The following is a 25,825-nucleotide window of genomic DNA, read 5'->3' as shown; positions in this document are numbered from 1 at the left end:
AATCCTGCAGCGCACACAAGGTCCCCCTGCTCAAGTCAGCACATGTCCAGGCCCGTCTGAAGTTTGCCAATGACCATCTGGATGATCCAGAGGTGGAATGGGAGAAGGTCATGTGGTCTGATGAGACAAAAATAGAGCTTTTTGGTCTAAACTCCACTCGCCGTGTTTGGAGGAAGAAGAAGGATGAGTACAACCCCAAGAACACCATCCCAACCGTGAAGCATGGAGGTGGAAACATCATTCTCTGGGGATGCTTTTCTGCAAAGGGGACAGGACGACTGCACCGTATTGAGGGGAGGATGGATGGGGCCATGTATCGCGAGATCTTGGCCAACAACCTCCTTCCCTCAGTAAGAGCATTGAAGATGGGTCGTGGCTGGGTCTTCCAGCATGACAACGACCCGAAACACACAGCCAGGGCAACTAAGGAGTGGCTCCGTAAGAAGCATCTCAAGGTCCTGGAGTGGCCCTAGCCAGTCTCCAGACCTGAACCCAATAGAAAATCTTTGGAGGGAGCTGAAAGTCCGTATTGCCCAGCGACAGCCCCGAAACCTGAAGGATCTGGAGAAGGTCTGTATGGAGGAGTGGGCCAAAATCCCTGCTGCAGTGTGTGCAAACCTGGTCAAGACCTACAGGAAACGTATGATCTCTGTAATTGCAAACAAAGGTTTCTGTACCAAATATTAAGTTCTGCTTTTCTGCGTGTTCTCAGTGAATTTATGTAAAACATGAAGCTCATCTGCATTTCCCGGGGCAGGAAAATTCTCAGCAACAAAATAGTGATCATATTAAGATCCAACATCTGTAGTTGTCATTTACCTGGTGCCAAAATGTTCTCATTCATGTACTCTGAAACTTCTGAGAACGTTTTCTCATATGTCTACAAATACAGTGGGGAGAACAAGTATTTGATACACTGCCGATTTTGCAGGTTTTCCTACTTACAAAGCATGTAGAGGTCTGTAATTTTTATCATAGGTACACTTCAGCTGTGAGAGACGGAATCTAAAACAAAAATCCAGAAAATCACATTGTATGATTTTTAAGTAATTCATTTGCATTTTATTGCATGACATAAGTATTTGATACATCAGAAAAGCAGAACTTAATATTTGGTACAGAAACCTTTGTTTGCAATTACAGAGATCATACGTTTCCTGTAGGTCTTGACCAGGTTTGCACACACTGCAGCAGGGATTTTGGCCCACTCCTCCATACAGACCTTCTCCAGATCCTTCAGGTTTCGGGGGCTGTCGCTGGGCAATACGGACTTTCAGCTCCCTCCAAAGATTTTCTATTGGGTTCAGGTCTGGAGACTGGCTAGGCCACTCCAGGACCTTGAGATGCTTCTTCACGGAGCCACTCCTTAGTTGCCCTGGCTGTGTGTTTCGGGTCGTTGTCATGCTGGAAGACCCAGCCACGACCCATCTTCAATGCTCTTACTGAGGGAAGGAGGTTGTTGGCCAAGATCTCGCGATACATGGCCCCATCCATCCTCCCCCTCAATACGGTGCAGTCGTCCTGTCCCCTTTGCAGAAAAGCATCCCCCAGAGAATGATGTTTCCACCTCCATGCTTCACGGTTGGGATGGTGTTCTTGGGGTTGTACTCATCCTTCTTCTTCCTCCAAACACGGCAGTGGAGTTTAGACCAAAAAGCTCTATTTTTGTCTCATCAGACCACATGACCTTCTCCCATTCCACCTCTGGATCATCCAGATGGTCATTGGCAAACTTCAGACGGGCCTGGACATGTGCTGACTTGAGCAGGGGGGACCTTGTGTGCGCTTGCAGGATTTTAATCCATGACGGCGTAGTGTGTTACTAATTGTTTTCTTTGAGACTGTGATCCCAGCTCTCTTCAGGTCATTGACCAGGTCCTGCAGTGTAGTTCTGGGCTGATCCTCACCTTCCTCATGATCATTGATGCCCCACGAGGTGAGATCTTGCATGGAGCCCCAGACCGAGGGTGATTGACCGTCATCTTGAACTTCTTCCATTTTCTAATAATTGCGCCAACAGTTGTTGCCTTCTCACCAAGCTGCTTGCCTATTGTCCTGTAGCCCATCCCAGCATTGTGCAGGTCTACAATTTTATCCCTGATGTCCTTACACAGCTCTCTGGTCTTGGCCATTGTGGAGAGGTTGGAGTCTGTTTGATTGAGTGTGTGGACAGGTGTCTTTATACAGGTAACGAGTTCAAACAGGTGCAGTTAATACAGGTAATGAGTGGAGAACAGGAGGGCTTCTTAAAAAAAAACTAACAGGTCTGTGAGAGCCGGAATTCTTACTGGTTGGTAGGTGATCAAATACTTATGTCATGCAATAAAATGCAAATGAATTACTTAAAAATCATACAATGTGATTTTATGGATTTTTGTTTTAGATTCCGTCTCTCACAGTTGAAGTGTACCTATGATAAAAATTACAGACCTCTACATGCTTTGTAAGTAGGAAAACCTGCAAAATCGGTAGTGTATCAAATACTTGTTCTCCCCACTGTATGTTTTTGTCATGTTCCCTTCTTTTCTCACACCAGAGTGTGAACAAGCCCAAAGACTGGTACAGGAGCATGTTCAGGCAGATCCACAAGAAGCCAGAAGGTATGACCCCTCCTCCCTCTCGCCTTCTCTCACACACACTCACACCAGCCCAGACAGAGAATTCCTTTCTATCAATGTCAGCCTCCAGAGAGCTGATCCAGAGGGCAGATTATTCCAGGGAGAGGAGAACTCTCAAGCCGTTTTGATATCTATACCCAATCATTCCAACTTATCTACAGTATCTCCACATATCTAGCCCCATCCTAAATGTATTCCTTCATACCAGTTCTTATATCCAGTTGTATATCAGTAGTCTATGTCTGGTTATGTGTCTGCTTGGTGGTATTGACAGGCAGCACTCAGGTCCTCAGAGTGACAGCACGGGAATGGCCAGGATGGAGTTTAAAACTGATTCTCAGGTGTCACCACTCTGCAGGCAGTTGGCTTTTAACCCTCAACAGGTTTCACAGCCACTGATCCCTCCTGAGAGCAGTGTCTACTGTCCTGGTTCATTGTGCCATAGGCACCAACCTGATTAATGTGCAGGTGATGGATTCCTTTGGCAGAGTACAGAAAATATTTGCATTAGTCACATTTCATAATGGCATTGGAATGTCACTAGGGCCCGATTCTGCTTTAAGAAATTCTGCCTTTCGTAGGCACGCCTTTCAGCACTTGGTATTCAGACTTACCTTATGAAGGTGCCTAACAGGCTTTGCAGGCGTGGTTCCCTTGCGCGAGCTGAATAAATGTAATTGAACCGCTGAAAACCCTCCCACTTGCTGGCCAACAGATTTTGTCATAGAGTTTTCATTCAATAGGGTTTTCAGTACATTTATCTTAAGCCTTCCCTTTAAATACAGTGTACCTTTAATTATAATTTTGTCTACAGACTAAAATACATTGAGAGAACAGGTTCAGAAAATAGGGGTCAATGAAAGAAATCCAAATATATGCATATTCGTCTCCGTTTCAACACCAACAGTTAGATCAAAAAATAATCTGACTTTATAGATTATTTAGGCATGATAAGTATATAAGAATAAAAAATAAATAAAACATGTTTTGGAGAGCATTTACACACAAAATATTTACATTTTAGTCATTTAGCAGACGCTCTTATCCAGAGCGACTTACAGTTAGTGAGTGCATACATATTTTTTTTTCATACTGGTCCCCCGTGGGAAACGGACCCACAACCCTGGCGTTGCAAACGCCATGCTTTACCAACAGAGCTACACAGGACTATATATTGATGAATAAAAAATATGGTGGTTTGATTCCTTCTGAAAATTGCCAAATTCAGTTATTTGACCCATGGTAATGTTGGAAGATTAGTGTACATATAATTATAATAGGGAGAATAGTGTACAATAGTAGGCTATACCCTCATCTATTGCCTGCACCAACCATGGAACTGTTTGATGACACAGCCAGGTATTGCGCCATGCGTCAGGTTCAAACTGTTACAGCTTGGTCTGCGCTCTGCTCCATAACAATTAAATTATTGTTTTTTATATTATGAACTGTTACTAATGATCCTCAGCAACAGCCACATGACCGTGATGGCGTTTACAGAGGAAGCAAATGAAGATAACTGAAACAATGTAATTAAATAGAATGATAACGTAGGCTATACCAACTGAAGGGAACTAACAGTAAATTGGCAGTTGAATATGTGTGGTTATTAGGCCTACTGACAGTCGATACTGATAGTGGCTAATATTTAAGATGATAGAAATAGGAAACAGAGAAAGTCGCGGAAGTCGAGACATTTGAGAGTGCCCATCCCTGCAAATTAAAAGGCTGTACAATTTAAATTCTGCATAACGGCATAGCATTTCATAAACTTTAATGTGGGGAAGTTGATATGTTTATATGCTTCAGTTTGCTGCCATATGACTGGTTTCAAATTTGTCTCCAGCGATTATAAGGTAAAATAGATCTAAACCAAGTGTCATTTATATTTACAATTCCCTTATCCAAACGGATTACTCATTTACCTAGCTCTTATCAATAGCTCTTATCAAGTTGTAAATTACAGTGTATGGAGATAGCTGTTATTTCTATAGGAAAAAAATAAGTAGATGCTTTTTCTACATGGAACCGGCAGATTCGCTCGACCTTATTCATGGTATCGTCTCACGTAAAAGTCGTGGATTTATTAGGGAATGAAGTCAGAAGGTCAGAATACGGTATATCTGTAGACACACCTCCGCCACAATTTCATTTCTTAGATCTCCACCACGAACAAATAGCAGGTGATTAGCATGCTATACTCATGCTTAAGTTCAAGGTCAGAATATGTATAGAGAGAAAAGTGATCTTAACTCGAGTCGGAATTGGGGCCCTACTGAATAGAATATACACTATGTACTGTATACAAAAGTATGTGGACACCCCTTAAAAATAGTGGATTTGGCTATTTCAGCACATAGCCATGCAATCCCCATAGACAAACATTGGCAGTAGAATGGCCTTACTGAAGAGCTCAGTGACTTTCAACGTTGTACCGTCATAGGATGCCACCTTTCCAACATGTCAGTTCGGCACATTTCTGCCCTGCTAGAGCTGCCCCGGTCAACTGTAAGTGCTATTATTGTGAAGTGGAAACATCTAGGAGCAACAACGGCTCAGCCGTGAAGTGGTAGGCCACACAAGCTCACAGAAGCGCGTAGCGCATAAAAATCGTCTGTCCTCGGTTGCAACACTCACTACCGAGTTCCATACTGCCTCTGGAAGCAACATCAGCACAATAACTGTTCGTCGGGAGCTTCATGAAATGGGTTTCCATGGCCGAGCAGCCGCACACAAGCCTAAGATCACAATGCGCAATGCCAAGCGTCGGCTGGAGTGGTGTAAAGCCGCCATTGGACTCTGGAGCAGTGGAAACGTGTTCTCTGGAGTGATGAATCACGCTTCACCATCTGGCAGTCCGATGGACGAATCTGGGTTTGAACAGGAGAACGCTATCTGCCCGAATGCATAGTGCCAACTATAAAGTTTGGTGCAGGAGGAATAATGGTCTGGGGCTGTTTTTCATGGTTTGGGCTAGGCCCCTTAGTTCCAGTGAAGGGAAATCTTAACGCTACAGCATACAATGACATTCTAGACGATTCTGTGCTTCCAACTTTGTGACAACAGTTTGGGGAAGGCCCTTTCCTGTTTCAGCATGACAATGCCCCTGTGCACAAAGCAAGGTCCATACAGAAATGGTTTGTTGAGATTGGTGTGGAAGGGTACTATTTATGATTACTGTTCTCTAAATCCCTCTAACTCTCTTTGCTATCTTTGCCCATTTGTTAGAAACTGACGAGGACTCTGAGCGATGGTCTGCTGAAAGTGAGTAAAGTGGAAATACCATAGCCATGTTCCATGTTCTGGGCTGTAACATATCTACTCTATCAGATGGCCAGTCATTGCTAACACTAATTTCGACGGATCCTCAGGGACCCGGGCCCTTGCTGCTGACTCAGCCGGTGGGCAGCAGACTCAGACCCATATGGACAATTATGGATCCCTCCCTGACTGGTGAGACTTGGAGAGTCCACGTTCAACCTCCTCATTTAAACCAACAGTAGAGCTTAGTGAGGTGGAAGAACTCATGTTGAGAATGTTAGAATGTGTTTGTTTCTGTTACCGTATAACCATGACTAAGTTCACAGCATATCAGAAGCATGTGGTCAGTCATTGTGAAACACCTAGTACATGCTACTTGAGTCAACCTGGTAATTGGGTGAATGGCATAAGTGTGAATTCCAATCTAGACCCAAGGCAAGGAGTGTGGGGAGAGACAAAAACAAGTGCCGGATAGACACGTTTGGATCTGTTCCTACAGGCACTGACACTGAAACCATGATTAAGTTGCGTTGTGTGTGTGTTCGTGCATGCATGTTGTTGGGGATTGTGTTTCAGGAGTGAGCTGGGGGTTGAAGATAAGCTTTCAGACCGATGGGGGGAGCCACCACAGCCCAGGAGCATATTTGACTTTGAGCCTGGACAGAGCACCACCTCAGAGGTCCACAGCCAGGTAAGGCCTTACCTACCTTTACCAGGGAACTTAACATGGAGCAATACCACACATTTGAATTTAGATGGTACCTGGATAGAACACATTTGTTTGTATTCAAAGGTTGCACTGTGGCAAATATTTTCTTGGAGTAAGACTTCTTCAAATTCCTGATTTTAAAACAACACGTTTTTCATTGAGGTTTTCAAAAGATTTGTGGCTTAGCTTCAGAACTATTTTTGTGAGTTTTTCTATGTACTGTATTTGATAGTGTGGAGTGGGCTTGCATACAATAGCTGCTCATGGTGGCAAACACCTAATCCCTTTCCTATTACGATTAGTTTGTGTCAATACCCTGGAATGCTTCTCAGCTGAGAGCATCTCATGCCAGGTAATCAGGAAGTTGTTAATGTGGTCAGTGCTACAATGGCAAACCAGCTGTGTTCTGGCTTCCTTCTTAATTTTGAGATCAAAATTTGTAGAACAAGCAAAAGAACGTGAAGACAGTGTTTGTTAACCATGAACTGCCATAAACTACTGGATGGTCAACAGTGTGTATTGCTGTCTGTGATGCATGTGTTCCCTTGGAAATGTATCTAACTTGAGTAAGGGAACTTGGAACTACCCATGTGTGTGTGTGTGTGTGCATGCGTGTGTGAGGCCCTTTGAGTACTGTATGTCTGTCTTTTAAAATACCCTGAATGATTTAGAGAGGAGTGTGTTTGTTTCTGGGCTGACGTTTTGAATGGCTCTTGTCGCCACGCCCCAGATAGTGTGCAAATTGAGCCTGGCATCTCACAGCGGGAAGAAAATAAATCTTTGTTTCCCCTCTGCCAGAGTAGAGTCCCCCACGTGGCCCAGGCATCTTGTGATACTGATTATGCCTGTTAACCTCTTGTGGTGCGTAATGCTTCACAGTATGGAGGTGTATTTCATTTACTCTGAAGGTCATCAACAGGCTTGCTCTAGATTAGGTAGAAGTTGTCCCTAACCAACGGATACAGGGTCATATATGTTTAATCCCCCTAATGGTTGAGGTTAAGATTGGAGGTAGTGTAATCTGATCCTAGATCTGTGGTTAGGTACAACTTCTACCTCCAGCAACTCCTCTCCTCAGACCAGGCCAGCCTGTGTATAGAGAATCACACAATTAGAGAGCACACACCAAATTAAGTGCTGAACTCCTTAGTAGTGATATCATTGCCTGTGATTGTGGTGATGACTACTGGCTGAGAGAATACTTTGGCTTTCACAGGATCTCACTCTGCCAAGGTATTTCAAGGAACATGAAAAAGGGGCCGGGAGTTGAAGGTTTCTTAAGAGTTTTTACCCTTTTAAAGTAGTGTAGCTTGATGCAATTCTTTCTGGTGTGAGTTACTGGGCCATATGTCTTCTTAAAGCCCAGTGCAGTCAAAATGCAGTTTTTCCTGTGTTTTGTATCAGCTGATGAGACTAACACTGTAAAAGTGTGAACAAATTAGATCTCTGTTATTTCCTGATAGTTGCTGGTTGAAAATACAATCTACACAGGACAATCTAATTAGCAGGTTTGGCTGGAGTTTTGGCTTGCCTGGTGACATCACAATGTGGTAAATTGGTTAATAGACCAATAACAAAAACAGTTCCAAACCTGCCAGTAACAGCTAGTTTTTAGTTTTCCCGTCCCCACTCCCAGACAGTCCTAGCAAAATTCTTGCTTGAGAATATATATTTATTTATTTATTTATATTTATTATTTAAAGACCCAGTGCAGTCAAGAACATGATTTTCCTGTGTTTTATATATATTTCCACACTTTGAGGTTGGAATAATACTGTGAAATTGTGAAAATTATGATAATGCCCTTTTAGTGTAAGAGCTGCTTGAAAAGACTGCCTTAAATTTCTGCCTGTTTCAGTGGAATGGAGTTTTGGCCTGCCTGGTGACATGGACCTTTAATTGTTACCCAGAAATGATTTGATATTGATATAAAATGGCTGCATTGGGCCTTTAATGAGGGAATGAGTTCTGTTTCATATGGCTGTTAAATTGTTGATGTGGATGTAGAGTTAATGAAGTGAATCAGATTAACTGACTATAAAGTAGTCTACAGGAACACACTTGTGTGTTTGTCTGGGTTCATGTCAAAAACATAGGTCTTGTATGTATCACAAACGATGATCATGCTTTACTGTAAATCAAACTGCAGGGTTTAAGAACTTTTAGAAGAGTTAGATATCAGTTCTATACGTCTACTATGACCAACTGTTATCTATCTATATGACCAACTCTCAGGTCTCCCTGTCTGACTGTGTGCTCAGAGTCTATATGTTTGTGTTTCCCAGCCTCAGGGTCAGCCAGCCCAGAAGCCCCAGCAGCCTCCCATACTGCTGGTCCAGCACAGACCCACAGAGAAACCCTGGTCCCCCATAGAGAAGCCGTCTAAGCCATCTGCCTTCGAGGTGAATGCTCACAGTGACATGATAGTTGTCATAACCTTGACCATGATGGCCAAAGGCAGTGATTGTTTTAATGAGCTAGCAAAGAATAAGGAAAAGTTAGCATGGACAGATTGAATCATGGCAGAAGCATGCAAGTATGGGGCCACCATGAGTTACTGTATTCAGTTGTATAATTTGACTGATTCATTCCTTCCAACCACCATGCTGCATTGGCCAGGAGTCTCTGCTCTCTGAGCTGAGCTGTTTTGAGGCTGAGCTGGACTCGGACATCCAGGGCCTGGAGAGGAGGCTTTCCCAAAAGAAGCAGACGCGGCGAGGCCGGGGTGAGGTACTGAGGCCCCCCTTGTGACTCTGCTGAAGCAACCCTCCTCCCTGCTACCCTGCCTGTAACCCTCTCCTCACTCTCACACTCCTCTAGAAATCCACTGAGAGGAGGTCTGGTTGCTTGCATGGATAATGTCAATACCATACCTCCCTGTTATCTCCCCATCTCCCCTCCTGTGAGGACTATTTGAAAGACAGACAGCCCTGCAAGCCAACCCCAACACTTCCCTGTGACCCTGCTACGCCCAGGACCTGCCTGACCTGTCTGCCTCAAATCACACGCCTACAAATCTAAACCCCCCACAAATCTAAATCAGACTGCAAATCCAACAAGCATTTGTTAGATTTTTCCCTCACGCTTTCCGTAGAAACAGAGGTTCAATTCAATGAAGAACTTAACTGTTTGCAGCACTGTATGCCTTGTATGCTTTTAATGCTGAATAGAAGGATTTAATTTTACTCTTCAAAGGTTGATGCTGATTCTCTTCACAACCTTAATTTGCACCTAATCTAATCAGCTCTATGTGGTTGTATACTGCCACTCCTCAATGAAAGATGCCACGGAAAGATACTGTTACCAACCTTGTAATTGTATTCAATGGAGTGTATTCAATGGAGTGTAGGACCCAGGGGAGTTCTCTCTCCCTCTCGCTCATTTGGGAGTGGTCACCAGCTCTGCTCTGTCTGAGTAGCTGTGCGATTTCCATCAAGAGAGAACAGCCTTCAATGTGATCTCTGCTTCCAGGGTGCCAGGAACGCTGATCCAGGAACTGCTGCAGGGACAGGGACAACACAGGACAACAGGTGAGTAATGGGACAACGTTGTTGCTTTGTCTGTTGGTGTGATTGTACATACAATGGTTTTATCCCTTCAGTAAAACTATGTCTCAAGTTGTACAGGGTAGTTCATTGGGTGTAGCTGCGTCACTTTTCTGATGTTGAGAACTATGTACAGGAATTGTTGTTGATACAGGAAACAGTTATTATACAGTTCATTGTTGTATCCTGCTACTATAGTTGCTGAGGTGTGTCCCCAAAACCATGTCATCATCAACTGATTCACACTCCATTATTTCATTTGCTCTGACAAATCTGTTCATAACAGAGGGGATTTACTCAGCAAATATTTTAGCTTTTCTCAAATCATTGGGGCATTTCTTAAGCTTTCTTATCCAGACAATATTTTGTTTTGGACAAAGATCAAATCTGGCAGTTTTTTTTACAACTTTATTGTCCCACAGAGGCTACAGATAATGCACTACTGACATGCGTGCATCATTTCTGACACCTCATACCACTTGGGTATGAGTAGAAAATCCACATGTTGTTTATATTACATATGTTACACCCCTGAAAAAGGGGAGAAATAATCACGAACGTGACGCAGTTATGTTTCCTCACTGACAAATTTAGTGTAATGATTTTACAAAAATACCACATTTTACAGAACAACAGATCTACAGGAACCAGAGATTTGTAGGGTACAAAGCTTATTCAAGTCACAACAGCATAAACTGTAATTCACTAAAACATATACAAATGTTTCAATATAACTGTCAAACACAAAGTAGCTTTAGCTCAGTAACCCATAACTACATTTATCAACCATGTCAACAAAGTATTCGAAACACATTATACAAATAACCCCAAATATATTTTTTAACAACGCACATGTTCATTCACAATTAGCATAAAATGGCAGCTACTCTCAGTACGAAGCTATATCGCTGCAACCAAGCAGATTACAGTCACACACGCACCTAATAACTCTCTTCAACTTAACTCTAACTTCCTCAAGATGTTACTAACACATACCTTAAACTCTCTTCACAGGTTAGCAAGTTATTACATTCAAATTAACTCGTTTCATATCAATAACGTACCTGAAAAAGGGGAGAAATAATCACGAACGTGACGCAGTTATGTTTCCTCACTGACAAATTTAGTGTAATGAGAAAAAAGACCGCGATTTCCCCAGGAAGTTGGGTGGAGACCAGAGCAATCGATCTCAGGCTCATAGATTAAGAGCATTTAGTAGATCACAGATGAACACTTTTACCCTTAAATTAGGCACCACAAAATAAAGTAGTCAATATAACATTTACACATTCCTCTTACAATATTAACCCTTTGACTCTTGACGGATTTTAAACACATTTATGCATTTTATCAATCTCTATGAACTAGTACTGGATGCATTATCTTTTTAACCTTAGATATTTTAAGATCCTTACATACCATGAACTTACTAATACTTTTTAGTGTATAACAGGCTATGAATATGTCCTTTAACCTGTCACACTCTCCCCCGACAAAATAAATGTTGTCCCAACATTACCAACATTATCTTCTTAAACAGTCTATAAGCACTGGACGTAGAAAATCCTCTTCTGTAAGCTAGTCCTTGAGCAGAGGTCAAAGTTCACAGTTCAAATAGAACCAAGAAGTTATATTCACAGTCCATATCTGTTGACCAGCTGTATAAACAGTCCATAAGCAGTCTTTTCTCATACTATTGTCAACAGTCCATCAGTTTTAATGATCTCTATGCATAGTCTGCTAATTGTCTCGTGAAAGTCTGTGAAATCAGTCAGTAGTCCATGGTCAAACATGTCAACTCTGTCTGTGGCCTCAAGTTTGCTGAAGTCCATACATGTAGGGTGGCTGAAGGTAATATCCCTGTAGTGATGGCAGCCATGGAACCAGTCCTGGTGCAGGGTAGACAGGGAACAACTGTGGCTGTGGCTGGATACTGTAGCAGGAAGGGATACCAAGCTGATCATAGGTGATACGTCTTGGAGGGTGTCTCTCTCTTTGTGGCAGCTGGTAAGCTGGTTCCTCAGGTTCAGCAGCAGCAGTTAATGAAGGAAAGGCACTTAGTGGACGATCATCCAGCACATTTTCAGCAGGCAAGTTCATCTCCTCAGCAGGCAGTTCTTTAACTGTTGTTTTCTCCTCCAGCTGATTTTCAACAAGAGGCTGTGCTGGTAGCGTATCAGGAACTGGCACCGCAACTGTTTGTTTCACTGGTGGGGGCCTGTTTTCCGACTCTCTCGCTGGTTCAGCATACCTCTCAGGTACTGTAGGAGATGTGGGGACCTGTAGCGGCTCATGATGAAGGTCATATTCATCCCCGCTGTCTTCATCAGAATCTAGAGGCTGTGATCCAGGCTGATGTCTCTTTTTCTTACTTTTGTCATCTTTAGTCATTTCTGGTTGTCTCTCAAAAGGTAAGTGGTCACAGGACATGAGCAGGTTTCTGTGCAGGACCCGGGAGCGTCCCCCTACCCTTTTCTGGTCTCAACTCATAAATCGGCAGGTCTGAACCCATTTGTCTCACTACTGTGTGAATTTGATCTTCCCAATAGTTACGGAGTTTGCCTGGTCCCTCCTCTTGGTGTCAGGTTTTTAATCAGAACTCGCTCGCCAGGCTGTAGCACTGAACTCCTAACTTTAGTGTCATAGTACTTTTTACTTCTTTCAGCAGCTTTCTGAGCATTTTCATTTGCAATGGCGTATGCTTCTTCCATTCCTCGTTTCCAGTTCTCCACGTAGTCTCGCTGGTTACTGGAACCTGCCTCTGTGCACAATCCAAAGAACATATCAACTGGAAGCCTGGGTGATCTCCCAAACAGAAGATAAAATGGTGAATAGCCAGTCACTTCGCAACGGGTGCAGTTATAGGCATAAACCAGTTTGTTTAGAGACTCCTTCCAGTTTGACTTTTGTGTCTCAGTTAGTGTCTTTAGCATTTGCAACAATGTTCTGTTCATTCGTTCCACTTGACCGTTCCCCATCGGGTGGTAGGGTGTTGTTCTGGACCCCGCCATGCCACTGAGTTTCTTTAACTGATGGAACAACTGATTTTCGAATTCTCCCCCTTGGTCATGGTGGATGCGGGAGGGGAACCCAAACTTCAGGGCAAAGTCATTGAAGATGAGATTTGCAGCAGTTTTTCCTGACTTTGATGTGGTGGCGTAGGCTTGAGTGTAACGTGTAAAATGATCAACAATCACGAGGATGTACTCATATCCCCCTTTGCATCTGTCGAGATGGAGGAAATCTATACATACCAGTTCAAATGGCTGTGTTGTCACAATGTTTGTCAGAGGAGCTCTTGTTTCATGGCCTGGCTTTTTCTGCTTGACACAGCTACAAGTTTTAGTCACATAGTGCTCAATGTCAGATTGCATATAAGGCCAGAAGAAGCGGTCACGTACTAGTGATACAGTGCGGTCAGTACCTTGGTGTCCCATGTTATTGTGCAACTCTTCCATCACTTTACCTTTGTACTGCTCTGGTAGAACTAACTGCTTGCGGGCTGTAGTGATTCTGTAAAGAATACCATCACTGTCGATTGTCAATTTGTCCCATTCTCTGAATAGGCATTTTGTCTTTGGACTGAATTCCTTTTGCTCTTTAACTGGCGGTTTGGAACCAGACAGCTTGAAATCGAGCACAGGACGGATGACCGGATCAGACTCTTGTGCCTCTCTTATCCCCTCTTTTGGGATCGAGCTGATTGTTGCTGTAGTTGTCTCACCTTCAGCTGATACTGACATAGATGCAGCTGAAATTGACCAAGGCACAAAAGGCTCTTTCTGTACCTCTACTGCTTGTATAGTGGCGGCAATGGTGTCTGGTGGAAGCTCCTCAGAACATTCTCTCATCAGTGACTCTACATCCAGTGGCATCCTCGACAAAGCATCTGCATCACCGTTCTCTCTGCCTGGCCTGTACTTTATTGTAAAGTGGAAATCAGCCAATTCTGCAACCCACCTGGAAGTGGTTGCGTTCAGTTTTGCAGTAGACAGAATGTAGCTGAGCGGGTTGTTATCACTGTATACAGTGAAGGTCGGAGCATAGTACAAATAATCATGGAACTTATCAGTGATTGCCCATTTCAGAGCTAGAAATTCTAGCTTGCCAGAGTGGTAGTGATAGTTCTTCTCAGCTGCTGTTAAGGTTCGAGAGCCATAAGCAATGACCCTAAGCTTCCCATCTTGCTCTTGATAAAGAACTGCTCCCAAGCCTTGATGTGACGCATCAGTGTGTACAACAAATGGCTGAGTGAAGTCAGGGAAACCTAAGACTGGTGGGTGAAGCAGACACTCAATCAGCTGTTCAAGTGCCTGTTGATGCTGGTCAGTCCACAGGATTGGCTTGTTTGAGGCCACCACATGACTTACTTTCTTTGTTTTTGCTTTCCGTGGGTGGTCAGGTATTTTCTCTGAATCTGCTTTCAGGAGGTCATACAGACAGCTGGCCCTCCTAGAAAAGTCTTTGATGTACTGTCTGTAGTAAGTGAGTAAACCAAGCATTTTTTCTGAGCTGGCCCACAGTCTGTGGTCTGATCTCTTTCAATGCTCTTACTGCTTCAAAATCGGCTGGGTCAACTTTGCTGCCGTCTGCAGACACTATTCTGCCCAAATAACGGACCTGGGGTTTAAAGAGATCACACTTACTTGGCTTGAGTTTGATGCCATACTCTCTGAGACGCTGCAAAACCTTTTGCACATCATTCACATGGCTGTCGAAAGTTTTACTGAAAACTAGCGTGTCGTCCAGATAAGGAATGCAGATGTTGTCCCGGAGCCCTTCCAAACATTCCTCCATACAACGCTGAAAAGCTGCAGGAGCGTTCATGAGGCCGAATGGCATACGTATCCACTCATAGAGTCCCCATGGGGTCACAAATGCTGTCAGTGATCTGCTTTCTTCCCGAGATGAACCCTTGGTGATATGCTTTTCCCTGATCTAAAAGGGGAGAACCAGGAATTACCACCTAAACTGTCCATGATGTCCTGGACCCGAGGGATGGGCTGGCGGTCGGGATGTGTCTTTCTGTTCAGGTCTCTGTAATCTATACACAACCGGAGGGTCCCGTCCTTCTTCCTAACACACACGACAGGTGAAGAATATGAAGAGTTTGACTTCCTAACCCAACCCTGGGCTATGAGGTCATGAAGGTAACCCTTCATCTCCTGATACAGTGGCCTGGGCACTGACATGTATGTGCGCTTGACTGGTTCAGAGTCCTTTAGAGAAATAGTCATTTTCAATCGTTCAATGCAGCCAATGTCATTGTCTGATCTGGAGAAGGAGTGACACTCTTCTCTAAGCATTTTCCTAACAACCTCTCTCTGTTCTTCGGGTTAGGTGACTTAAACCTACTGGTGGATCCCACTGTTCAGTAGCAGTACATGGAGTTTGAACACTAGTGTGATTCACTGTGGCTGGGGTGACAGCTTTTTCAAAGACTTGGGCAGGTAACACAGTCATAATGGTTTGTACTGTACCGATTATGGTGCGTCCTAGCAGGGCAATGTCGTGGTCAGTGGGGTTAGAGACATCAAGCATGACAACTGGAAAAACACCTTTCTTAACTCTGACTAGTGTGTCAAAGAACTCAAGTTCATCTGGCCACTGCGGGTTCAGGTCTGGCTGGAAAAGCATTGTCATGTCATCTTTGAAAGGCTGGGAAGCTACCCGGCACTCAATCTGAATGCTACTGTGTTTTGGTACAGCAACCTTCTCTTTCTTGGTCTTCACTGCGTATTCATCTGTCTGTTCTGCGCTAACAGCCTGTATAAAAGCCCTCACCTTATTTCTTTTGAGGCTTGGGAAAGCTTTTTTCACTGTACTGTACCGTTTAGTCTTTTCGGTCATTGTCAGGATGTGCTCAATAACATTGAAACCTATGATGGGATGAGATAGGTGACAGCCTTTCATTACCAGCACTGGGATGATCAGTTCCTTCGTTTGGTCAGTTTCAGAGGCTAGCCGAAAAGTTGTTTCAATCCATCCCAGGTACGGCATTTCAGTCCCATTTGCTGCCGTCAATCTTAGATCATCAGGTGAGTCCAGAATTTCTGAAACATCCCTCAGCCTTGCGTTTGGGAGAGATTCCGCTTTCCATCGTTCATCAATGACCGATACCTGAGAGCCTGTGTCCCATAGAGCTTGGAGGTGGTGGCGATTCAGGTGACACTCAACAAGGCACTGTCTACCGACTAGCGAGGTGACCTTATGGGGGTGGCAACCTTGAGCTAGGGATGGTAAAGAGTGGGCATTTTCTTCTGTACAGGAAAGCTTTTCACAGGTAGAGTCCATTTTCAGGTGAGTGCATTTTTCCTTATGTTTAGTCCAATGTTGGTTTTGACATCCTTTGGAACAGTACAGTGTCTCTTTACATGATGAACATTGTTTCAGGTTCTCAAATGAATCTTCTCTGGCACAATTTGCACATTTCTGGGACTTTTTGGTAGCTACGGTTAACACTTGTCCCTCAGCGGTAACCCTTCCCCGTTTAAAGGGGCCTCTTTGGATGGTCTGACTCCCCGGATTTTACATCCAGCTTGAAAATGTTCCCCACTCCCACATCGGAAGCAGTGTGTGCAGCGTGCATCTGTTCTGGCCTGCTGGCAGACAAAACACCTCCTTGGAGCTTGAGCAGAGCGGTTGGTATACAGGTTAGGTGCATATTGATACTGCGCAGGGTCAGGTGCTTGGGGCTGACTGTAGTTGCTGTAATACTGCTGCTGGGAAACAGGTGGCTGGGGGTCCCTATCTGGCCTCCTAACTGGAAGTGGGGCATGGGCATAAGGCGATGACTGAAACATAGGCTGCTGTAATGTCTCCTTAATCTGAGCAATCTCTGCACTGAGACCTTTTAGGGAAGCTACACCTGTCTTAAGTTCAGCTAACTCTGTTAACAGTTCTGCGGGTATCTTAGCTTTGGCTTCCTTCACAGGACACTTTGCAGATGGCGTATCTTCTAACTGAACTACACTTACAGTTGTAGCAGGCTGTGGGACATTAAAACGCTTTTTGTTTCGTCTTTCTATCTCATTAGCACAAGCAATGTTAAGCTTCTCTAGCAAAACCTCATCTGATGTTTCGCTATCAAGCAGGAGAGGCTGCATGTCTATCCTGATACTGTCACTCTGGAGACCTGTAAGGACTGTGTGTAAACACATGCGCTGGACTAGAGCAGGGTCATACTTAAGCCCTGATTCTGACTCCTGGGACGCAAATAGTACTTTCTGCCTCAAATCTAAGACGCGCATCAGGAAGCTTTGAGGGGTCTCCTTGCTATGCTGTGCTTCTGAAGCTAGCTGTTTGTAAAGCTCTGTTGCACTCTTCTCTTGGAAGTGGGAACGCAGGATGCATCTAAGTGTGGGAAGAGTTAGCTGGGGTTTACCTTCCAAGTAGCTGCGTAGCTGTGAGCCTGGAGAAATAGCCCTGATTACTGCGTCTACTATTTCTACCTCAGGATAGCCTCTGTTAAGTCCATTCTCAATCTGATGGGCAAGGCTGGAAAAAGTCAGTTTATCTTTCTGGCCCGGTTCACCTATCTGACCAGAAATTTTTAACTCTTTGCGCCAGTATGAGCCGGGCTGTGCACTGGGTGAGAGCTGCATGCTCCTCTGAAGATGGGCAGGGGGTTGGGGCTGGCGCAGAGAATCACTGGCTTGGTCTGCAGTACTCTGCTCAGTTCCCACCCCTTGTTGTGGGGTTACAGTTCTCAGTCCCTCTATTCTGTGATGTGTTCTGGCTGTTTCAATATCATGGTCAGTTTGCCCTGTCTTGCTATCTATGCCACTGATCATCTCTGTCATTTTGTCTTTAAGTAACAATAATTCCGACATGCCGCCATCTTCTAACTCTGCAACTTCCTCTCTTTCAAGGAACATCATAATGTGAGTCATCAGTGATATGCGGGATTTGTCTTGAACATCTCTTCTCTGTTCGCCTGATATGTCAAGGAAATCACATACGTCTAGTAACTTGTCTTTAGTCAGGGTTTGCAATTCTCCTACTACCTCTTCCTGTAGTTCTTCCAAGGCGGTTGTCATGTTGACAGGACAGGAGGAACCTTTACTGTGCAGGAGTTGACTCTGAATTAGGTGGTCCTTACTGTCTCTGATGGTCTCTCAACGGCCTCAGTCGACACGTACTTAACCCCCCAACTTCCAGCTCCCTCGAACAGCAACACTTTCCTCACTGCAGCCTGCCTGGGTTGTTATGTAGGGATTTAGCTGGCTCGGAATTCAGCGACCAGGATGTGGAAGCCGGACATCTGAGCAGCAATCTCAGCGGAGCCTCCAAAATGTTACACCCCTGAAAAAGGGAAGAAATAATCACGAACGTGACGCAGTTATGTTTCCTCACTGACAAATTTAGTGTAATGAGAAAAAGACCGCGATTTCCCCAGGAAGTTGGGTGGAGACCAGAGCAATCGATCTCAGGCTCATAGATTAAGAGCATTTAGTAGATCACAGATGAACACTTTTACCCTTAAATTAGGCACCACAAAATAAAGTAGTCAATATAACATTTACACATTCCTCTTACAATATTAACCCTTTGACTCTTGACGGATTTTAAACACATTTATGCATTTTATCAATCTCTATGAACTAGTACTGGATGCATTATCTTTTTAACCTTAGATATTTTAAGATCCTTACATACCATGAACTTACTAATACTTTTTAGTGTATAACAGGCTATGAATATGTCCTTTAACCTGTCACACATACATGTACGGCAATGGTATTGAGACTATTGCTTGCGCATTACATTTGGATGACTGATGCCTCTTCAATGACTAAGCATCTACAAGTCTGTTTACAACCGTTTGGATTGCTGTTGTCTTGATACTAATGGGTGGGACCCACTTCCTCAGGCTTGTATCTGTGTCTGTGCACTGGCAGGTTGGTCATTGAAGAGTCTAGCTAGACTGTGGCTTGATAACCAGTGCAGAGAGATGAAGCCAGTCTCTAAGCCATGATTCAAATTATTGCAGTCAATGCATTTTTGCAGGCATGTGAAATAACCGTCCTACAGTAACAATACAGTTTTTAAAGATAATGCAATTCAAAAGCTTGTGACTTTCTAAAGATATTCTCCAAAATGATCCCAGATTTTGCTGTTAATATGCAACATGAAGCCAGTGTGAACTGCAGAGGGAGGTAACACCAGGACAGGCCAGGTTAATGGTTGAGCCCTTGGCTGGCTGGAGGCCACATACCAGGCCTCCTCTGAGCACAACTCCCACGTTCTTAATCCAGTTACACATTTCTTCATCCACTATGGATACATGCACTTGTCCATCCCACTACTGTTGCCATAAGTTACAGTCTTTACAGTCGTTGGTTCCCTATCAGGTAGAAATTAGAAAACTTAGCAAAGTAACTTTACTCTTGCTGCCTAGTAGACACTCTTATAGAATACTTAATGGTTGAGCTACATACCTTTTAACAAGTTGAAGTTCAGTTAATTTCTTACCTAGTGTGTAATACATTCTTGGACAGATCTCTCCTAATTGTTGTTTGCTGAACTGAGCTCAGCGGTTTTGGCCCAGCAAACTCCTGCCTACCTCAAGGCCTCAGGGTCCGGTTACCGAGCCGGTTGCTAAGGAGATGTAAAATGGAAACATACAGCAATAAGAATATGGCAGGTTTTTACTGCTTCCTGTTGTCCAGGCCTCCTGCTTGGCTGCAGGCAGACACAGCCATGTGCCAGACTCTGACTGGATCAACAGGCAGGTGTGATGCCTCTCTGTCACTGTGTTTATCTGGTTCAGACAGTGGACAGCTGTTTACTGATCTAATGCACTTTCTCAGATATGTTTGTTTAATAATGATACTGATTTGCTCATGCTGCTAGATGTTTTAACTTCACAATTATTGGAGAACCCTGCATGATGTTTCCCTGTCATTTACACATGGTAATAATGTCAGTGATTATAATGATGACTATAAGTTCTCCAAAGACAGAAGGTCCCCAGAGCCATTTCATCTGGATCTCTCTCTCTCTCTCTCAATTTGGTCATTTGTTTCAACTTTGTTTGATCTTTATATGCAAACCAGCAGCTGTGGCCAGAGGCCAAATCTGCATGACAAATGTGTATACTACTGCACACAGTACCCTGTCCTTATACAGTGTGGAGCTCCACCATGTAGGCTGTTAATGTTGGGAAACATCAAATTGACTGGAGTTTGTGGGAGCATACAGTCATATAGTAAACCTGTTCTCTTTTCCTGTCATTCTTTCCAGCTCTTTGACTGGAGCAAAGCAACCTCTCCATCGTCCCATTGTCCCCACAACAGCTGTTGCTCAGAGGGCAGCCTCCAGTCCCACACATGGTAAGGCTACATAGGAGTTGATCCTGGATCCAAACCATACATGAAAACATTTATTCAGAAAGAGTGGTGCTATGGATAGGCCACTCGACATGCAGTCTCCGTAAAATGGCTCAGTAAAGACTAGTAACAGTAGGTTGGCCATAATACTGCTGTGTACTTGAATGCTGTAATCGGAATTGATTCATTTTTAAAATGGGTAATGTATACAATCTAATCAGTGACACTTCCATGGAAAAACAGCCTCTACTAACGAAATACAGTAATTCAATATGGGACTACTGTTGAAGTCTTGTGATTCCTTGTGATTTCCTGTAGTCTTTCCTGATCTGTCTGAATGAATTTGATATAAAACTGACCTGGGTTAATGAGAGGAGAGGTGTCTTACTTTTAGTATGGACAGAACTGTAGTGTATGGGTGGGGAGGTAGCACAGAAAATAGGGACTGCGGGCCGGAAGCCTTGATTATAGATTAGCTTTATCCAACTGTTTTTCTTGGAGATTAGTCAGAGAACCAGCCCAAAAGTTTGGTTTCTTTAGAATAACATACATTGAACTGGAGAGGGTTCATTCAATGTTTACATATCTTCCCACTGACTTGATATAATTACACTCTTAAAGCAACAAAAGCTGGATTGGGAGGCTATACAGTTTCCTGATAAAACCTTGTGATTCTGCTCCACTCTTTTGACCCGTGTCTTGTTTCCTCACTCTCATCACTGTTACTCTCCACGTCCCCATGCTGTTCTACAATAGAACGCCTCTCCCCTGCACCTGAAGTCATGGAGTTTCCACCCAGGAGACAGGAGAAGCAGGTAGATGTCTTTATCTTTCTTGGTGTTGGGATATCCAACTACTATACATACCTGTGTATACTGTACACAATGTCAGAACATTTTGAAAATGGATCTATGATCTTTGAGGAGTGAGGTTCACCGTGAGGTTTTAGTGCTTTATGTATTGTGCTCTGAATAATCGGTATATCTTTTATTTTAGCTTCCCTGATTAGGATCTTGCTATAACTATCAACAACTGCAAGCTGGAACAGGCCTGTGCCCTTGTGAAAAGCAATAAATGTCTTTGTGTTTGTTTGTGCAGATGAAAGCAGCAAGAGCCAAGTTCACTTTCCAGGCTCAGTCACCCAAGTGAGTTATAATTCCTGCTGATCGGCTGCAAACCATTTCCTCTCTCACACGTCCGTTTAACTGTATTGTCAGTGAATAGAAACACACCCAATGTAATTATATCACATTTAGGTCTGCCAAACCTAATTGGACCAAACCGATTATTTCAGAAAGCCCAATAATATTAATGTTAACATTGAGTTACTAGAAACAAAACCCTTGCAACAGAACATTGCACAAAAGCTGAGCTCTTCCTTTAATCTAATGCATGTCCCTGGTGCCACAGTATGACTTTTCTCCTCTTCATAGGGAACTGTCTCTACAGAAGGGGGACATTGTTTACATCCGCAGGCAGGTAGACGGCAACTGGTTTGAAGGAGAGCATCATGGGAGAGCCGGTATCTTCCCCACAACCTATGTGGAGGTGGGTGTGCATCCATCTAACCTCTGAGTGTCAATTTATGTGATGCACTCCACATGTCATTCTGAACCTCACTCATTTCTGCCCCAGATTGTCCCTTCTACAGAGAAGCCCACACCCATCAAGTCTCCCACCATCCAGTTGCTGGATTACGGAGAGGCAGTGGCTCTGTTCACCTTCAATGCAGACCTTCCTGTTGAGCTGTCCTTCCGCAAAGTGAGCATCCTACTATGTACTATATGTTATATCTTTAACACCCTAATACAGTGGGGGAAAACGTATTTAGTCAGCCACCAATTGTGCAAGTTCTCCCACTTAAAAAGATGAGAGAGGCCTGTAATTTTCATCATAGGTACACGTCAACTATGACAGACAAATTGAGAAAAAAAAATCCTGAAAATCACATTTTGGTGGAAAATAAGTATTTGGTCACCTACAAACAAGCAAGATTTCTGGCTCTCACAGACCTGTAACTTCTTCTTTAAGAGGCTCCTCTGTCCTCCACTCGTTACCTGTATTAATGGCACCTGTTTGAACTTGTTATCAGTATAAAAGACACCTGTCCACAACCTCAAACAGTCACACTCCAAACTCCACTATGGCCAATACCAAAGAGCTGTCAAAGGACACCAGAAACAAAATTGTAGACCTGCACCAGGCTGGGAAGACTGAATCTGCAATAGGTAAGCAGCTTGGTTTGAAGAAATCAACTGTGGGAGCAATTATTAGGAAATGGAAGACATACAAGACCACTGATAATCTCCCTCGATCTGGGGCTCCACGCAAGATCTCACCCCGTGGGGTCAAAATGATCACAAGAACGGTGAGCAAAAATCCCAGAACCACACGGGGGGACCTAGTGAATGACCTGCAGAGAGCTGGGACCAAAGTAACAAAGCCTACCATCAGTAACACACTACGCCGCCAGGGACTCAAATCCTGCAGTGCCAGACGTGTCCCCCTGCTTAAGCCAGTACATGTCCAGGCCCATCTGAAGTTTGCTAGAGTGCATTTGGATGATCCAGAAGAGGATTGGGAGAATGTCATATGGTCAGATGAAACCAAAATATAACTTTTTGGTAAAAACTCAACTCGTCGTGTTTGGAGGACAAAGAATGCTGAGTTGCATCCAAAGAACACCATACCTATTGTGAAGCATGGGGGTGGAAACATCATGCTTTGGGGCTGTTTTTCTGCAAAGGGACCAGGACGACTGATCCGTGTAAAGGAAAGAATGAATGGGGCCATGTATCGTGAGAATTTGAGTGAAACCTCCTTCCATCAGCAAGGGCATTGAAGATGAAACATGGCTGGGTCTTTCAGCATGACAATGATCCCAAACACACCGCCCGGGCAACGAAGGAGTGGCTTCGTAAGAAGCATTTCAAGGTCCTGGAGTGGCCTAGCCAGTCTCCAGATCTCAACCCCATAGAAAATCTTTGGAGGGAGTTGAAAGTTCATGTTGCCCAGCGACAGCCCCAAAACATCACTGCTCTAGAGGAGATCTGCATGGAGGAATGGGCCAAAATACCAGCAACAGTGTATGAAAACCTTGTGAAGACTTACAGAAAAGTTTGACCTGTGTCATTGCCAACAAAGGGTATATAACAAAGTATTAAGAAACTTTTGTTATTGACCAAATACTTATTTTCCACCATAATTTGCAAATAAATTCATTAAAAATCCTACAATGTGATTTTCTGGAGAAAAAAAATTCTCATTTTGTCTGTCATAGTTGACGTGTACCTATGATGAAAATTACAGGCCTCTCTCATCTTTTTAAGTGGGAGAACTTGCACAATTGGTGGCTGACTAAATACTTTTCCCCCCCACTGTACCTGTATTAAATCATTAAGAAAGCCAGTGCTGCAATTGGCTGCAGGCTGGAATCAATGCAGGACATGTTCATAAAAAGGCTGCAAGTGAAAACACACATGATCATGGACAATGACACACACCCACTCCACAGCACTCTAATGCAACAAAGTAGCAGCTTCAGTTGCAGGTCCATCCTGCCCAGATGTTCCACAGAGAGTTTAGACTGTCATTTTTACCCACAGCCATGAGGCTTTTTAATGAGTGTAATTGATTAACTGTTTTATGAGGTCTTCCTATTGGAACATCTTGTTGCCTGTTTTTTCCCTAGAGTAGGATAGAAAACAGCACTGGAATCAGACTATCCTTTTAGGGATACTATGGTGCATGTGCCTTTCTGTGTCTTGTTTTGTTTTTTATCATGTGTTGGTCATTGTTACGTGTTCTGTCATTGATGGATGCTGTGATAAAACAATTTGCCAAGTTGGGATTAATAAGGTAATACTCTACTCTCTAATCTTAAACTGTTGACTGTCCTTTTCGAATCTTTAATCATTCAAAGTACTCCCTCTCTACTGTGTCTCTCTCACACTGCCTGTGTTTTCTTTACGGTTGATACACTACTGTATTCAGAATTACATGGATACTGACGATTACCTGAGATTTGAATGTGTTACGTGAGAGTTATGGTACTTTTGTCATGAACCATGATCTCCCTGCTCCTCTATCTCAGGGCGAGGTGATTAGTGTAACCAGGCGTGTGGACGACAAGTGGCTGGAGGGCCGGATCCCAGGGACCAGCCGGAGTGGCATCTTCCCCACCAACTACGTCCAGGTTAACAAGTTGCCCCGCACCAAATCATCCTCTGACGACTACCCAGTATGCCCCATGTCACCCACATCCCCAGAGCCAATGAGTCCAGGACGCCCTCTACACTCACCTTGCTCGCCTTTGACCCGCTCGCCTCTGAGTCTGACCCCCTCCTCCCGCAGCCCTGAACCAGGATACTCCCCCCTGAAGCCGTCCTCACCCATACCCCATGGGACAGTAGCCTCCCATTTACGTTCATCCCTCCAGCCCTCACTATCCAAAGAAGCACCCAATCACTGGCCACACCCCACTTCTGGGCCTGCCTCCCCCACACCCCAGAACAACCACTGGGGAGCAGCACACCCAGCTTTGCAAAATTCTATTGGCAGAGCTGGTTCACCATCAAATCAGATGTCACCATCTGCCCACAGGGGAGGAGCAGCCCCGACCAACATCCCCAAAACAAAAACGACCAACAATGCTGGCTCGACAGTAGTGCAACGCCAACCGTGAGTCAAAAAAATTTGTCAATCAAAATGTGATTTTATATAACGTGATTGGGATACTGTCTATCTCATTCTTCATTGCCACAGTCTATTCGTCTTGCCAAAAATCAAATCCTAAACCCTGGCCTGTGCTGTCTCACTCAGATACAAAGCAGTTTACAACTACAACCCACAGAACAGAGATGAGCTGGAACTGAGAGAGGGGGACATCGTACAAGTGATGGAGAAGTGTGATGATGGCTGGTTTGTAGGTAAGACATTTACACAAGCCTTACCTGAAATGGGCAATCTGCAGTAGCTACATCCATTTTTGGACTTAGAAATTAATGATATGGACCCATTGATTCTTGAAGAATATAACTTATAAATACCTCATGAGCTTAGTTCAACTATCGTACCCCATCAGCACCCAAAATATAAGCTTGTTTTACTCCAATGTTTGTAAACAAACTAAATGTAAACAAACACTGTAGATCCTCAACATGGTGAACTATAATTTTGTTATCATGGATGGTCAGTCCTTTCATCCATAGCTCTGTCTATGAATTTGAGTGTGGTTACATTTCTCCAGCCCCACCCCTCAGCTTTTTAGCTAAATGGTGGTGGGGAGGACACTTTGTAGTTGTTTCAACAGCTGATTGCCATTTTAAGTCAAATTAAATACAAGTCTGCCCTCTATTGGGC

General features: G+C 43.9%; 1 protein-coding gene across 7 annotated transcripts in view; it reads left to right on the top strand.

The window, feature by feature from the left end:
- The window catches only part of sorbs3 (sorbin and SH3 domain containing 3), a 55,020-nt gene that overhangs the window by 28,158 nt on the left and 1,037 nt on the right, over positions 1-25,825 (top strand). For 6 of the 7 annotated variants that reach the window (XM_041836242.2, XM_041836241.2, XM_041836244.2 and 3 more), the window contains 14 exons: positions 2,537-2,600; positions 5,847-5,882; positions 5,990-6,071; positions 6,456-6,570; positions 8,874-8,990; positions 9,208-9,318; positions 10,060-10,118; positions 20,379-20,467; positions 21,221-21,279; positions 21,563-21,609; positions 21,898-22,012; positions 22,100-22,225; positions 24,558-25,144; positions 25,286-25,392. In XM_041836242.2, the coding sequence (XP_041692176.2) occupies positions 2,537-2,600; positions 5,847-5,882; positions 5,990-6,071; positions 6,456-6,570; positions 8,874-8,990; positions 9,208-9,318; positions 10,060-10,118; positions 20,379-20,467; positions 21,221-21,279; positions 21,563-21,609; positions 21,898-22,012; positions 22,100-22,225; positions 24,558-25,144; positions 25,286-25,392 (1,714 nt within the window). The remainder of the gene's footprint in view (positions 1-2,536; positions 2,601-5,846; positions 5,883-5,989; positions 6,072-6,455; positions 6,571-8,873; positions 8,991-9,207; positions 9,319-10,059; positions 10,119-20,378; positions 20,468-21,220; positions 21,280-21,562; positions 21,610-21,897; positions 22,013-22,099; positions 22,226-24,557; positions 25,145-25,285; positions 25,393-25,825) is intronic. The other variant, XM_041836243.2, reaches the window with a different exon arrangement.

Source organism: Coregonus clupeaformis, chromosome 18, assembly GCF_020615455.1.
Source record: "Coregonus clupeaformis isolate EN_2021a chromosome 18, ASM2061545v1, whole genome shotgun sequence".
NCBI classification, from domain to species: domain Eukaryota; kingdom Metazoa; phylum Chordata; class Actinopteri; order Salmoniformes; family Salmonidae; genus Coregonus; species Coregonus clupeaformis.
Note: the sequence above shows the minus strand (reverse complement) of the source record. Positions and strands in the feature narration are given on the sequence as shown.